Source organism: Hakea prostrata, chromosome 3, assembly GCF_041222555.1.
Source record: "Hakea prostrata isolate BN-2017 chromosome 3, UWA_Hpros_2, whole genome shotgun sequence".
Taxonomy (NCBI): domain Eukaryota; kingdom Viridiplantae; phylum Streptophyta; class Magnoliopsida; order Proteales; family Proteaceae; genus Hakea; species Hakea prostrata.
Genome location: NC_142602.1, coordinates 6926470 through 6942173, shown reverse-complemented (window position 1 = coordinate 6942173; position 15704 = coordinate 6926470). Strand labels below are relative to the sequence as shown.

At 38.0% G+C, this 15704-nt stretch overlaps 1 protein-coding gene across 1 annotated transcript in view; it reads right to left on the bottom strand.

Annotated features, from left to right (window-relative positions):
- Positions 1–15704, bottom strand: part of MOS14 (ARM repeat superfamily protein) — a 52818-nt gene that overhangs the window by 16665 nt on the left and 20449 nt on the right. The window contains exons 8-20 of the mRNA XM_089148582.1: positions 14991–15082; positions 12390–12517; positions 11849–11924; positions 11633–11753; positions 11450–11549; positions 11154–11235; positions 10138–10220; positions 4871–4990; positions 2159–2210; positions 1862–2017; positions 936–1059; positions 746–827; positions 114–202 (exon numbers count right to left, since the gene is read on the bottom strand). Coding sequence (XP_089004708.1) covers positions 114–202; positions 746–827; positions 936–1059; positions 1862–2017; positions 2159–2210; positions 4871–4990; positions 10138–10220; positions 11154–11235; positions 11450–11549; positions 11633–11753; positions 11849–11924; positions 12390–12517; positions 14991–15082 — 1305 coding nt within the window. The remainder of the gene's footprint in view (positions 1–113; positions 203–745; positions 828–935; positions 1060–1861; positions 2018–2158; positions 2211–4870; positions 4991–10137; positions 10221–11153; positions 11236–11449; positions 11550–11632; positions 11754–11848; positions 11925–12389; positions 12518–14990; positions 15083–15704) is intronic.

Here is a 15704-nt window from a genome sequence, read left to right as displayed (position 1 = left end):
CAGCTTTAAACTTAAGGGCCAATACATAATCACTACAGATGCAGTTAAGATGAAGGAAAGCTTGTTTAACCAATAAAAACACAGTAGAAAATTAAGGAAAATGCCACCCATACCTGAAAATATTTCCAAGTCGATCTATGTGGATGGTAAGTTCACGTGCGAGTATTTGTTGCAATGTTCCTGAACCCTGACTGATTACTTCCTGGTTGTTGATATAGAAAAAAGGTCAAAATTTTCCCAGAACTATAGCAGAAGATTATTTTCCTTTTAACGCTCAAAGGAGCATTCTATAGAACCGTCGTACAACCAGCTATGATGTATGGTGCAGAGTGTTGGGCTGTTAAGAAGTATCATATAGATAAACTCAGTGTAGCAGAAAAGAAGATGCTAAGATGGATGAGTGGCAAAACAAGGATAAGGTAAGAAATGATCATATTAGAGTTGGTTTAAGAGTAGCTCTAATAAATCATAAGCTATGAAGAAAATCGACTGAGGTGGCACAGCCACATTCAATGTTGGCCTTTAAATGCCCCAATACGGAGAAGCGATTTAATCTAGATCTATGAAATTAGAAGAACTAGGGCAGACCTAAGATAGCCTTAAGAAAAGTGGTGAGAAAAGGATATGCATAACAGAGGCCTTGTATCTACGATAGCCTCAAATAAAACTGATTGGACGGAAAGGATCCACGTAGTAGACCCCATTTAGTTGGGAAAAGGATAGTTGTTGTTGTAATGATACATACCTGCAAAGGAGTTACAACTGGCAAGCACAAGGCATCTAGGGCACTTTTTGCTTGGTCTAAAGGAAGTTCTGTGATAACCATACTGCAAGAAGTTTTAAAGCCACATTAAAGTTACATATACTAATTTAAAATTTATTGTCAACTTATCAGGCAAACATGATCATGTTTAAGGTTTTTCAGCAATAGATACCTCAAGGCTTCAACCAAATTCAGTGAGTCTTCAGGAGAGACCTTGTAGCCACCTTCCCCACAAACAGCCCCATGATATATGTGGAAAAGACCTTGTAATGAACCACATAATTTTTTCCGGCAATCTAGTCACAAAAGCATAATAATTATTCAGAACCATACTTGCTACTAGAATAAAGACTAATTGACAGTGCAGCTGTAACGGGAACGCAGCCATAAACTAAAGAAAATGACCCCAACACAAAGGGCTCTACTGAATTATTAAAAAAAAATAAAAATAAAAAACCCCTCCTATGTTGCAAAAGCTTTATAGAAGTTATCACATGCACAATTATATATTCACATGCATGAGCAATTCCTGAAAAAAATTGTATTATAATAAAGAAAGAGCTAAATAAATTGATGCCGGAACGACAAAGAATTAAGGCCAAACAAAAGAATGGATTGAAAATAGAGAACTCTCTCTCAAAAGTTTCTTCTGAAACAACAATATTCAGCTGCCTCGAAAAGACGCACAAAACATGATTTTAGAGTGCCAAGAAACCTTAAAACAAAAAAGGGAAAAATTACAAAAATGCCACTGAAAATAGTAAAATGCCCAAAATGCCCTTCTCACAACCTCGTTTCGGATCTACATGACGAATTCCATCCCATTTCGAGTCACGGACCTTCAGTTACCCCATGTGCCACCCCATATGCATCATAAATAATACAGCTTAAAATAGAAAAGTTGATAGTGAATTGATAAGTTTGGGAAAAGAAACTTCGGTTGTTCAAGACTATGGGTATTCTTGACTGCAAGGTCATGCAAGTAATCATGCAGTACCCATGCACAGAATACACAAACATGATCAATTCCTTTAAAGCCCTAACATGATAAAGTACCACAAAAGATGCAAATAAATCATCGATAAAAGGATACCATACCATCACAAATGTTCCTAAATGCCAAAGCTGCAGCTGCTGCAGAATCTTCGGATGTGCTCATCCCACGCATTAGAATCTCTATAACCAAAGGCAAAACTACAATTCCATTTGATGCAGCATCGAGCCATTTTGAATATGCTCCAATTGTTAAGCACACTGGAGGAATTTAAAATCAAATAATATTAAGGAAACTGCTCTGATGGACAAGCAAGGTCAAAATCCCACACTTGAGGGAAGAAAATATTAGTTGCAGCATCAGTAAAATGGAATCCATGGCAAGTATATTGATATCATCACCTGTCTGAAGTAGTTGAGGCTGATGAGGAAGTTTTGGAAGCAAACCCATAACCTGTAAACAAAAAATAGCACATGACTTGGGGGGAAAATCTACTTGTGAAAAAGAATCCAAATTATCATTTTAAACATATGAGTAAACAATAAAGAATGCTGAGGGCTGTTTCAAGGACATTATCATAGTACACATGTAAATATAACATAAGTGCAAAGTTACAACAATGTGCTCAAAAATGTATCAATGGCATGATCTAGAGTTAGCAAAACACCTTCCAACCACCTCAGATTTAGTTAAGGATCAGCATTGGAAGGCCCAAATGTGATCTAGAAAGAAGAAAAATTTTACTTTCTTATGTAAATTAACATGATCAACCATAAGGGAAGGTGGTTCACTGAGGTTATAATAAAGTGTGACTTTAAGGTTGATAAAAGCTGGCAGATTTGAAGTGCAACAAATAGCAAAAAGGAGCTTTTACCAGTTTAACTAAAGCACCCCCACCCTTTTCAAAAAGCCTTTCCTAGGTCCACTAGTCAGGAGATGTCCATCTTCTCAGGCTTAGGAGGGGCATTTTGGTTATTTAGAATGATTGGATTTAAATGACACTTTGAGAGTAAGGGGTTTGTATGCAGATTTTAAGGAATATGGTATTAAAAATTGGCTATATCCGAAGGCTGGTTTGAGAGTCCTAAATTTGGTAAGAGTTTAAATTATTAGTGCTCCTACAGTTAATGGGTCTAGAGGACTTGGAAGGAGGTGTAACTTGTGGGTGTGGGGTTTTTTGTGTGTGAATGTGTGTGTGCGCGCTTTTTTTTGGGGGGTGGGGGTGACATGACATAAGCTTAGTAGGGAGGAAGGGTTCCTCCAAGTTTGACTCAATTCCAATTGTTAGATTAGCATAGATATGACCTTGAAATTTGGGTGTATTAGGAAATTCGAAATTTAAATTAAAATTAAAATTAAAATTAAAAAATAAAAAAAAATAAAAAAATAAAAACCCCAAGAAAATAGAAAAGACATGATATGAAAGGGGAATGCAGTCTAGGCTGCCAGATACCTAGATGCAAGGGCCTTGGGAAGCTTTGGATAGGGTTGGAATTTGTAGGCTGTCAATTCAACTGTAGAAAGATCTAGGGTTGACTTCACCATAGACCTTAACTGTTCTTCAATCTCAAACCTTTCAAACTGAACAAACACAGTTGCAGCAACTACACACAAGAGAATACTCGATCTAAGAAGCTTTATTAATCCTATCAAAGTCGGGTCCTTCCCATCGAATAGGTGAGTTAAGAGTCCTAAATCTAATTTGAACTCCTAATTGAACTAAGTCAAAATAGAAACTGACTTAGACTAGAACACTTAGAATAAAAACATAAGAAAAGATTCTGCCCTTATAACTTAGAGCAAATTACACTATCACCCCAAAATGGAGAGGCCTTAAAGCACTGACCCCCCACTTTATGTTTAAAAAGCACAGAGACCCCAAAATTAGATTCTCATTGGATATATTTATTCAATTTATCACTGAAAACCTTTCAGACATTGTTTATTATAGGGATATTTTTTAAAACAAACAGTAATTTAACTATTTACACTTTTCAGTGATAAATTTGACAAATATATCCAATAAAAATCCAATTTTGGGGTCTCTGTGCTTTTTAAACATAAAGTGGGGTGTCAGTGCTTTAAGACCTCCATTTTGGGGTGCCAATGCAATTTGCTCTATAACTTAAGTTGGGCAAAATTTACATAATTAGAGCCAATTAAACTATTTCACATACCTATTTCGTACTTGGCCTAGATAATAAACTTTTGGGCCCATAGAACAGGCCCATGATCACAAACCTAGGAAACAAAGGCCCATCACCCATATCTATCTAGCAGATTAGGTTTAAGTGTTTAACAAATAAAAGATTGATTCCATGTTTCACTGTATACAATTCACACAAGGTTACTGATGAGAAGTTAGTAGATTGAATACACAGAAACAAACGGAAAAAAAAATAAAAATATATATATAAATTAAGTCAATTACTTTTGTGTACTAAAGGGCTGCTTAGGATGCTGAAGCAAAATTTACCGACCAAAGCGGATGCCCTTTGTAGTTGTCACCATGCAGTGGCGCAAAAAGATGCTTTGACAGCTATGATCTAATTAATAATTTTAAAGGAATGCCTAAACTGAACTGAGAGGAGATCAGGAGAACCCAAAAGGTTTAGGAGCAACAAGGAAAGCCCCTAAAACCTTAATACCTTGTTCTCTTTAAGAGCCTTTTCTCTCTAAAATCACTTGATTTAGGTTTCTCCATTCTCATTTTCTCTAAAAACCTTTTAAGCTTCAGTGGAAGAACTCCAACGACAGTGACCATAAAGTTAAAAATAGGTAGAGTTTTTGCAAGGCAGAGTTTCTAGTGTGATCGGTCAAGGAAAGATAAATCAGATCGTTTTTGCAAAGGATGAATTGTAAAGTCAGATTTCCACCAAGAAATGATACTCGACTGAAAGAACAAACTAAATGTCCCTAAAAGGTAAATAAGGTTTTAACAAAAAAGGGCTCCATCTCAGTTTGCCCACAGCCCAATGCAACCAACCCCTCTAATTTGTAGATTGTAACTGTGTCAGGTTGGACAATATGTTGTCACTTCTAACCAAAGCAAGTGAAGAAAACAATAATCAGATATACAGAACTGTCTCATAGCAGGAAACTCATGTTCATACCTGGGGCATTATTTCTGATTCAACAGAAGAAACATAATTTGATATAGCCCGGATACAATATAAAGCAGCTTCCACAGGTCGCCATTCACAAGATTCATTATTCTGGCAACTGCCTACAGCCTGAGATTTTTAAATGTGAGATGATACTCGAATTTTAAAGCACATTATAAATCACAACAATAACTATTAAGATGTTTACAGATGAGAAGAAGAAATTCAAACTTTAAAGCACTCGACTAGATCACCTATGTCGAATATGCAACTCAAGTCAGATTTATCCCAACTGAATGGGCCCTTAGATGCAACCAATTTATAAGAATTATTTCCAAGAAGAAGAACAGAGATCAAAGTAAACTAAGGGAAGAATGTTACTTGAAATTCCACAACCACGGCTTTTAACAAAACAAAGCACATAACAAAGGTGAGGACTGAGGAGTGTATCAGCCCGCACCATCAGGAAAACAGGGAGAAGAGTGGGAGGTGGTTGGAATTCAGCTTTTTTATTTTGCTCCAATGTCGTCGCAATAATGTGTTTATAATAATAGTAATAATAATAAACTCCGCCGAGCAGATAATGTGTTTCCGTTTCTTTATTGTGAGTGGTAAATGGACTGGCAATCAGTAAAGCCATTCTGGCACCCAAGTCTGTTGTGTGGCATTTCACTAACCAGCTATTGTGTTCATGTCGATTTATGTTCCCTGGTCTGCACAAGCACCACTCACACCATATGAGGAGCAAGCAACTGACTTAGAAAGTAAGTTTGAACACAAAAACAAGGTGCAAGAGCCCAATACATGGCAATTCGCACAGTTGAGATGGACCACCTTAACTGTGAATGTGGTCAACACCAGAGGCGCACCCTATCCCAAAACTCAGAATGACCAAATCAGCCTCCATATTACAGAAATCCAATTGACCAAAGAACAACTCCTTGATGCCAGCCTATCATTGTACCTTCTTCTAGGACATTCCATTTTATGCCCCGCAAACATGATGGAAAGCTTAGATCTAAAGAAGTGGGGGACCAAAAAAAAAGAATCAGTACACAAAATGGTAATTGATTTTGAACCCTGCCTCTGTTTCATCCCCTTACCATAACTCTGCTGGAGCTACTCTGGAACCTGAAGAAAGGATCCCCATCTCTTCCATCCTAACCCTCTACACCTGATGTGAGATTCCAGCCATCGCCTGAGGTTGTTGAAATCTCTCCTCTCTGCGTCCACATCAAACACATGAAATCACTATCAGAGCCGTCTGTCAACCCATGCTACCTTTGGGTATCTTTCTAGCATTGCCACCACACTGTCCTTCTCGGACTGTGGTTTTTGGCCTCCCTGTATCTTCAACCCTTCAAGAACTTTGCCCTGGTCGTCTGTATCTCATAAGAAACTTGCTGCATACAGTCTCTAGCCAGCAGCCATATGCCATTTAACCCTAGTGACCCCCCCCCTTATTTTTTTTTGCTTTGCAAGCTATTCATGAATGATTCTAAGCCAGTCTACAAATAATCTACTGAATATTTGGCAATCCAATTACAAAAAAAAAAAAAAAGGTTTTTCTTATGGGAGAATCATATTGTGCACCCCACCCCCCAAAAAGAAAACCCAAAAAACACACAAGGGTAAAATAATCCACCAAAATCTTAATTCACAGATTTACTAACTAGGGCTAAAATCTCTCTTTTGTATAAATAATGTTTGTGTTGCCCAACCCCTGACCCCCAACTGGAGGGGAAAAAACCACTAAGATGTTGATTCACAGATTTACAAACTAGGAGTGAGTCTCTCTTTGTTATGGATTATATTTATGCTTATGACCTAATTAGGAATGAAAAATATAGGTGTGGCATGCTTATGTGAATATTCCACGCTGGTGCTTCTAGAAAGATGGGAACATGATACTTTGATATCCACCACTAGCCTAATATAAGTGTTAATTTGATAATTAGATTTTAATTTACAGTTACAATCTGGTATGATAGTTAACCAGTTTACACCTTCTCATCTTCTTCTTCTTGGTTGAACACCTCTGCCCCACCCGTAAACCACATTGGCGACCTTGCCTCAACTACGTTCATCCTTTAACCCATCAGCCACCCCACCACTAGCATCATCATTGCTCTATCATCCACCTTCTGCCAGCCTGGACTGAATTCTTGAGGCCCCCTCTTCATGCAACTGCTTTACCTCATCGACACCTCCAATGTACCTTTCCCTCGTGAAAACCCTTGGCAACCCACCTCCAAACCCATCTCCTAATAGCTCCTTGAACATGCACTGCATCAACACGTCTCTCATCTACTCTAATGTCCAACCCTTCATTATTACCCTTTTTTTTATGAATAAATAATTATATTAAAAACCCGGGTCAACAAGAAATACAAAGAAAATCCCAGGGGGGGGGGGCAGCAGCCAGTCGCGACTGGAAAGAGGAGTTTAGACTCCAGGAACTAACAATCAACATATTCCTCAGAGTCATAAACTGGGGGTGGGGGAAAGTAATGAAACTAGAAGAAACATCAAAATAGATGGCATTCCAAATCAAGACGCGGGATCGGGATTTGGAAGTCCATCTTCTCATGTTGCGCTCCCACCATAAATGGTGAACAATGGTGGCAAAGACAAGTTTACCCACTTGGTCACAAATCGAAGAGCCAAGAGAGGTTCTCAGGATCCAATTCCAATCTCGAGCAAAACCAAAAGAACTTTTCGATCTAGGCCAAATAGAAGCAAGGGCTAAACTCCAGATGGATCGGGAGAAGGGAAAGGAGAAGAAAAGGTGGTCTAGGTCCTCATTTCCATTCCAAAAAAGGATACAATTGGGGTTGGTGGGGATGTGGTGACTGATGAGGAAGGATTGTGTTGGGAGGGCCAAGTTAAGAGCTCGCCAAAGGGTGAGGGAGTGGCAGGGGATGTGGCCTTTGAACCAAACAAGGGGGGCCCTTGGGACATGGCGACCTGAGGAGGTTCCAAGCAAAGGCGGTTGTGAAGTTTTGGTATGGGAAGGGATCTAAGAGGTGTGGTCAAAAGTAGAGGATGATAGGGGGAAGGGAATTCCAGACGTGTGTGAGACTAGGATGGGGAGAAGGGGACCAAGAGCCATTAACAATAAAAGAGGAGAGAGGGATAGCTTAGGGATATGGGATTCATAGACAGCCCAGGGACCAAGAAATGAGAACAATATACCCATCGTATGCTAGGGATTTAGCAAGAAAGAAGTGGAGGATCCGGAGGAGATTTGAACAAAGATAGCAAAAAGGGCACAAGGGTGGAGGGTTAGAAGTTTTCTCCAGCAACCCTTGTATGTCTTCAGCTACTGCCTTGTCCTCCCCACTTGGAAGGTGCACTCACACCTATTTGTCTTTCATATGGCACAATCACACAAAGAGAACAACAACAACAACAACAGCTTAGCCTTATCCCAACTAAATGGGGTCGACTATGTGGGTCTTCGCCTTCCAATCAGCTTTATACAAGGCCTAAGCCATGCATGTCTTTTCTTCACCAATTCTCCTAAATTATTTTAGGTCTACCATAATTACTTTAGTTCCTTTGATTTGATTAAATCACCTCCAAACTGAGGCATCTAAATGCCTCTATTGAACACCTCATGCCACCTCAAGTGACTTGTGTCACTTGGTCCATTTTAACATCCTCATTACTGCTTCATTGAATAATTTATATGATGTTTCTTAACTGCCCAATACCCTATGCCATACATCATAGCTTGTCATATAGCGATCCTATAAAATTTTCCTTTTAAATGTTAAAGAAACATGTCAGTCACATAAAACCCGAGATGCACCTCTCTGCTCCAATGATCCAATTTAAATGTAAAAATTGTCCTCTATATCACTTTTTTTTTATCAATGAAAAAGCCAAGATAACTAAAATTATCGCTTCTTTTTTTTTTATCTACTCGTGAAGTTTCATCACCTCATTGTCTGTCATAATTGGAGCTACATACCAGATATCCCACCTCTATTCTACTTAGCTTAAAACCTATTGCTTCCAAAGTTAAACTCTGTAACATTATCTTGGCATTAACCTTGCTTGTCTCATCTACCAAAACAATAAACTCAACAAAAAGCATACATCAAGGAACCTCGTCTTGAATGTCTCTATTTTAGTCATTCACGGTAAATGCAAATAAATAAATGCTTAAAGCTGATCCTTGATGTAACTCAATTATGATTGAGAATTCATCACCTTGACCCCCCACCACCATTCTTAAAACTTGTCACAAAACCATCATACATATCATTAAGTATATTCACATGCCTACTTGAAACAGTCCTCTTCTCCAGTACTTGTCAGATTAACTCTTTAGGGACTCTATTGTAGGCTTTTCCTAGATCAACAAAAATCATTAGAAAACCCCCCTTTTCCACAAGTCTCTTACTTAGGTAAAGAGCTTCCTTATAAATCTTTTCTAGCATAAACCAAATCAGCTCCCGGTAATAGTCGTTTCTTGTCTCAAATGAATTTCAACTTTTCAACTACCTTCTCCTCTGATTTCATAGTGACTCATCAGCTTTTTATGCCTTTATAATATTGCAGCTTTGAATATCACCGTTATTTTATAATATCTCCTACATTCCTCTAATATTTTCCTAGTGCAAGGAGCTTGGTTAGCCAAGATAACATACATTCCTTTTATACCACAGCATAGCTTAAAAGGAAATGGTAACTCCTTCAGCTCCTCCCCAAATAGGATTGTTTCTTCAAAATATAGTACATATTATATTGCATTATAAATTTATAATATGATGCATGTTATGAGAGAGAGTGTGGCATGCAGAGATACTTTATTTTCATTTTTGTTACCCCCAAATGCAAGCAACAATCTTACAAATGTTCATTGATGGCACCTGTATAAACAAACATTAATAGTTTATGGTGACAAATTAAAAACAACTCATAAGCCATTTATGAATTTATGCTCATAGATTTATTTTAATGAAAAACGGGATTACAAAACCATACGAAGGACACCTATCTATGCTTATGTTCAGATACACAAATTTAACGCATAACAAAGAGATAGAGTGAGAAAATATAGAGTTTATTCTGTGAGAGAATATTCGAATAAGGAGCAGAGAACATAGTATTTAGTTCATCATAAATCAAAAGAAACAGCAGCACAAAGTACAGGTTTTGAGAGGGTTGGGCTGCAACTGCACCCAGAATATATATTCACTGATTAAAAGGACCACAAAAAGGAGCCACACCAACTAGCAATACACTTTTAATGAGAAATAGTTCACCTGTCCAAGCTTCGTATAGAGAATTTTCAGTGTTGTCTCACCACCTAAAACTGATGCTGCATCAGTTAATACGTCGGCCACAGCTAGCAATGTGATAGAATTCGTTAGTGTCACAGAAATTAGAGAAGCCAGATAAGACAAACAGGAAAACTAATAGATGATGAAGAATAAGCAACAACCTCCTTAAGTTCCAAGCACAATAGTAAAATTCCTTAAAATAAAAATAAAAAGAAGAAGAAGAAGAAGAAAAAAAAAAAAAAGAAAGAAAGAAAGAAAAAGAAAAAGGGAAGAAGAAAAAGAAGAGAGGAAAAATAAAGTTTTGCTCAACTTGGAAGACCCCCCAGTGTCTGATTCCCCAAGGACTAGGCTTATTGTTAGATCCTAGGGGCTCTCTACTACCTTACGATCATCTTCTTGATCGGCTTCTCCCCCCCCCCCTCTTTCCTCTTTTTTTGTATCCTTTTGTTGTCATTTATTCACCCAAAAAAAAATTCAAAATGGGATCGGCTCTCTCTTCCCTGGGATAATAAGGCAAAGAAAGGTCTGATTGATCTTGGGTAATTGGCTGGGAGTGATGAAAATCATGAAATAGCTACATAAAACTTCAAGGAGGCCATCCTCAATGTTAACCTAGCTAGCAGGGAAGAACCAAGAACCCAAGCAAAAAGTTTCACTTTGACAAAGAGATTGTCAGCAAATGGAGTAAATTTATCAGGAATGGCGAGAACTTAATTGCATGGATCAGCAACCTGGGCTCTATAATAGCATTTTCATACTGGCAAAGAAAGCTAAAGAATAACAGAGCAGGATGGAGAAAAAAGTTAAAACAAAAAAATGACCAATGACTATTTTGGATAGGTAAAATGACTGATTCATAACTTCTATATCACAATAGCTGATAGAACACTAACAAAAAGGGAAAAGAAATTCATCACTAAGAGGCCCTTTGTGAGCATTGCAAACAGATAGAAAGGATCTTCGACAAAAACTGGTGTGACAATGATAATATACGCTACCATATCTAGTCTGCTTAAAATCCTTGAGGTCTTCCCTTGAGAGTCCTTGATAATCTTGGGCATATTCAACTCGGAAGCTAACCTGCAAAGAAGAACTTTCAATTCCTGAGGTAACCACAGATGAGATAAATATAACCCCAAACATTGTAATGAGTGCATCCTCTGCTTTATCAGAACACAGTCATGAAAGCATCTACCAGACTGCTATTTTTCAGGAATATAATTTATACTGGTGTCCCAATTACGTTCAGTACCATGATTTTAAAACATGCTGATTTTTAAACTGGAACACTCACCAAAGATACAAGTGATTCATATGATGGACGAAAAATTTGCAACCTTCTATTTCTTTCTGCTTCAATGGATGCATCATTTCCATATGATAAATAGGAATCCCTGCAGGATTAGAATCAATGGAATCATCTTTCTGCTAGGTATAAAAACCAGAAACATCTGAGTCCAATCACATCAGGGTTTACCTTTCAGTCAAGTTAACCTGAAGGTTGTGCCAGAAGTTAAATGTCATAGAAGCAATGTCATATTCTGGATGTGACGCAACATCTAGCAATGCTTGCACTATTAGCATCGATTCATCAGAACCTAAAAAAATAAGGCACACCACAAGAGAATGAATATCATCAATAACATAGAAGTCTTGATTAAATATTTCAGTAAAGATAAGAATATATAAATACCATTTGAAATCAACTCCATATAAGAATCACCCATGTCAGCAAATAATCGAGCAATTGCTTTCACATCTTCCTCATCCTAACAATATGTGAAAAAATTTATCAGTGCAACAATCAATCAAAAAGAATCAGCTATCACTATCGTAAAATTTTAGTTTTTTGTTATTCAATTGGGGATTGATTTGTTATTCTTTTAGATTTCCATTCTTAACTAATTTATTGGGATTAAATATGGGGTATTTGCTTACTTATGAGTAATACCTTAGGTGGCTCACTAACTAAAATGTTATCTGGCATAAATAAGGGACAGTATAGGATTCGATACCAACAAAGGCAGTGCCATGAAATAATGCTACAGGTTCCTTCGCCTGTCAAGGTAGTGCCTTGAAAAAACATACATCAAAACATAGTTATCAAAGTAGCAACCTGCCCAGGGCATCCAACAAGATTGGGTGCCTTGATAACTACACTTCAAATGCCTTACAATAAGATGACAAAAATAATTCATCCGAAAAAAGATGAAACAATGGAAAATTCCAGATACCTTTGAAGAATCATTTAATTGCCTCTTCAAATTCATTACTCGGGGCACAAGAACTTGAATTAACGGCAACTGTGCAGAAAGATCACCAGAGGCTCCAGCTGCAGTGTAATGTATCAATTCGGAAATGACTGCAAAAACAAAATCATTCATTTCACAGAATATTTTAGGAAAAACAGAAAATACCACATATGAAGATATTTCTAGCAGACCAAAAGCAAGTTGGTGAAACAGTAATGCAGGGGAGTAAGCAAGAACGAGACAATAAATAATTTACAAAGTGCTAAACCTCATAAAAGTTATTGGAGAAACTATTATATCAAAAGTTTCTATAGAAGTTTGTATGCATAAATTAGTCAGATAGAAGATTAGGCAAGGGGAAAATTGGGGGAAAATTGAGTAATTTCAGTAGTTGTCACGGCATCTAGGCAAGCAAGGTGGGGAAAGAATCAAGGGGACAGACACCAACCAAGAACAAGCCTCACATAGGCAACACCTTGACAATTATAGTGCCGTGTCATACATTCTTTTTGGGGTGGTGGGGATGGGGAGTGGGTGGGACCATGTCTATGGAGGTCAATAAATAGAACATATGCCAAATGCTACAAACCTCAAGTGCCCTCCACTTACCAAAATTACAGGAAACAACCTTTGCCCCCATGGCCTCTATCATTGCCTTTCCATTTGGCTTCATTACCCTGATGCCAGGTAACATTCCCCCTCCCCCCTCCCTGCTCAATTCCTCCCCAACCCCCTTATTAGTCACAATTAAACCAATACGCTACTACCCAGCACCCTCTACCCCTTCAAGGCAACAGCAGCAACCTCAATTATGTGCATATTGGCTCATTTGAAAATGCTTCTACTACGGACTGATCATGTTCCATTCATGCTCTTGAGTGATTAAGAAAAAAATTGACTGTCACACAAGAAAGTGCAACCAAGTGCCCAATTTCTTTCTAACCAAAAGCATCCCATCCACACAGTTGCTTTGCTACATTGAAACCTCCGTCTCCTTCTCTTTTAGTTTAATGAAGCTAACAATAACTGTACTGTGCACTGGACTTCTCTTTAATGTATGGTATGTTTCAGTACTTTTTTGTAAATACTAAGATACAAAATGATGATGACAGGAGCCCAATACCAAATAGAATACCAAAATCCCTATACCTTAATATGGTGATAATAAATAAAATAGGCAAAAAACTAAAAACAGTAAATGACCAGAGTCAGTACGCAGCAATGAATGCCTAAAGTACCAGCCCAATTTATGAACCTTTTCTTGGCAAGAGTATCTGCCATGCCTGGAGCACATTTTAGTATTTACTACGGGTTTTTTGCTCCAGCACTTGCTCACACAGTGCATCAGGCAATTGATGGATCAAAAATAAAATTCTTACAAGACCAAAATAACCAGAAGTGAACTAACCTCTAAATCTTCTTTGTCCGTATGAAGATCCCATCATAAGGAACCTTGCACATAGGTCCCCAGAGTCATGAACATTCCGACACATCACAGCAATGGGATATCTATATAAACCTTGAAAGCATTCTTTCATAAGTCCTTTCTGTGGGGGTGAATTAATAATCCATTACAAAACCCTTGAAAAGGAGAGGGGAACAAAGAAGGGGGACTGGAAAAGGGAAAGGGAATTATACAAAGCAGGAGTTAGAACCAGAGAAGGGCCAACAAGAAGAAAGAGATAAATCCCAGGAGACATTAATACACCTGTTCCTTGGGAAATGAACGAAAGGAAAGAGGTAACCCCAGAAGACACCAATATACCTGTTCCTAGGGAAAACAACAACAGGAAAGAGATAAACCCCAGGAGACACCAAAACACCTGTTCCTTGGGAAATCAACAACAGGAAAGAGATAAAACCCCAGGAGACACCAATACACCAGTTTGGGAAATCAACAACAAGACTGTGAAGGAAGAGCTGACATGAATAAAGATGGCTTCCAAAACAAGTCTAAGGAACAGGAATTGGAAGTCAAATATTTAAAGGTCCACTCTATCCAAATATAATGGATGGTAGCACCAAACATAAGCTTGGCCACAATGTCACGGATCAAGCTGCCTGAGAAAGACATGCATGCATCCAGATACACTCCCTGGAAAAGGGCAAGAATCGTCTAGGGCAAGGTCAACAACTAGCAAAGGATTTTCTCCAGGGTGAAGATGCCTGAGGACAGGAGAAGAAGAAATGATCAATGTCCTCAAGAGATTGGTGTTTAAAGAGAAGTAGAAGTGCCGTTAGTCCAAAATGGTATCCCATACCATAGTTTCATACATAAAAATAAATAAATAAATATTGAAGAGAATGTCCAAGAAACCATTGCTCAAAGAGAAGATAGAAGCACCTTTCTGATCCAAAAATTGACATCCCATACAACGATTTCATATATAATAACACACACCAAATGAGTAAACCTATACAAACATCAAAAAGAAAAAGGAACATCTACTTATATTCAATCACAAAAAGACCTGAACATCAGTGTCAATAGGAAGAACTACACACAGTGATAATTGATAACACAACTGTAGAATTAACATTTCTGTAAGCACCATAGGCAGTAGCATCAACTGGTTCTCATACCGTTAGTAGCTGCCTCTGAAAGCACCTCAGATTCCAAACTGGAAAGAGCTGTAAGCACCAAAGGGTGGGATGCAAGTACGGAAGCTGGTATCCTGAGACCAAATAAGAAAACCAGGTTTTATTAACTGAAGGGAGTAAAGCTAGCAAGAGGAACGCAATTCTACTGTATCAACACTTAAAATGCCTTGCTAACTTAGCAAGCTTCCAATCTTGCATATATTGTGTAAGACTAGTGACATTAATGAGGAATAATTAAAATTCAGGGCCGAAGTTCTACTCAAAGAGGCAGAAAGCACAAGGCTATCGAGCAGACCCTCTTTAGCTGTTTTCAACAGCCAACACTTGGGCTTATGTAAAAATTCCACTCAATTCACTAGCTTCTTGGGCTGAGTAACAAGGTCTTGGGCTACTGGTAACTGGGCCCATAATTGAACAAAACATGTTATGATACTTAAGCCCATAACAAGCACCTTTATTAAGTTTTATCATAAGGTCCAATAGAGACTTGTTAGAGGCTGGAAGGACACTTGATAGCATTTCTATTTATGTTCTTTACATTAATAACTTTCTGCGTATTGGCTCTTTTGGCTGTAATAAATAAAAGAGGGGGAGGAAGCTAGCATCCCACACTTTTGACAAAAGAATGAAGAATACCTTACCAAGAAGCTCTTGCTCTTACAGTGATTTAGTAGCATTGTCTCTCCTTTCTTCCTC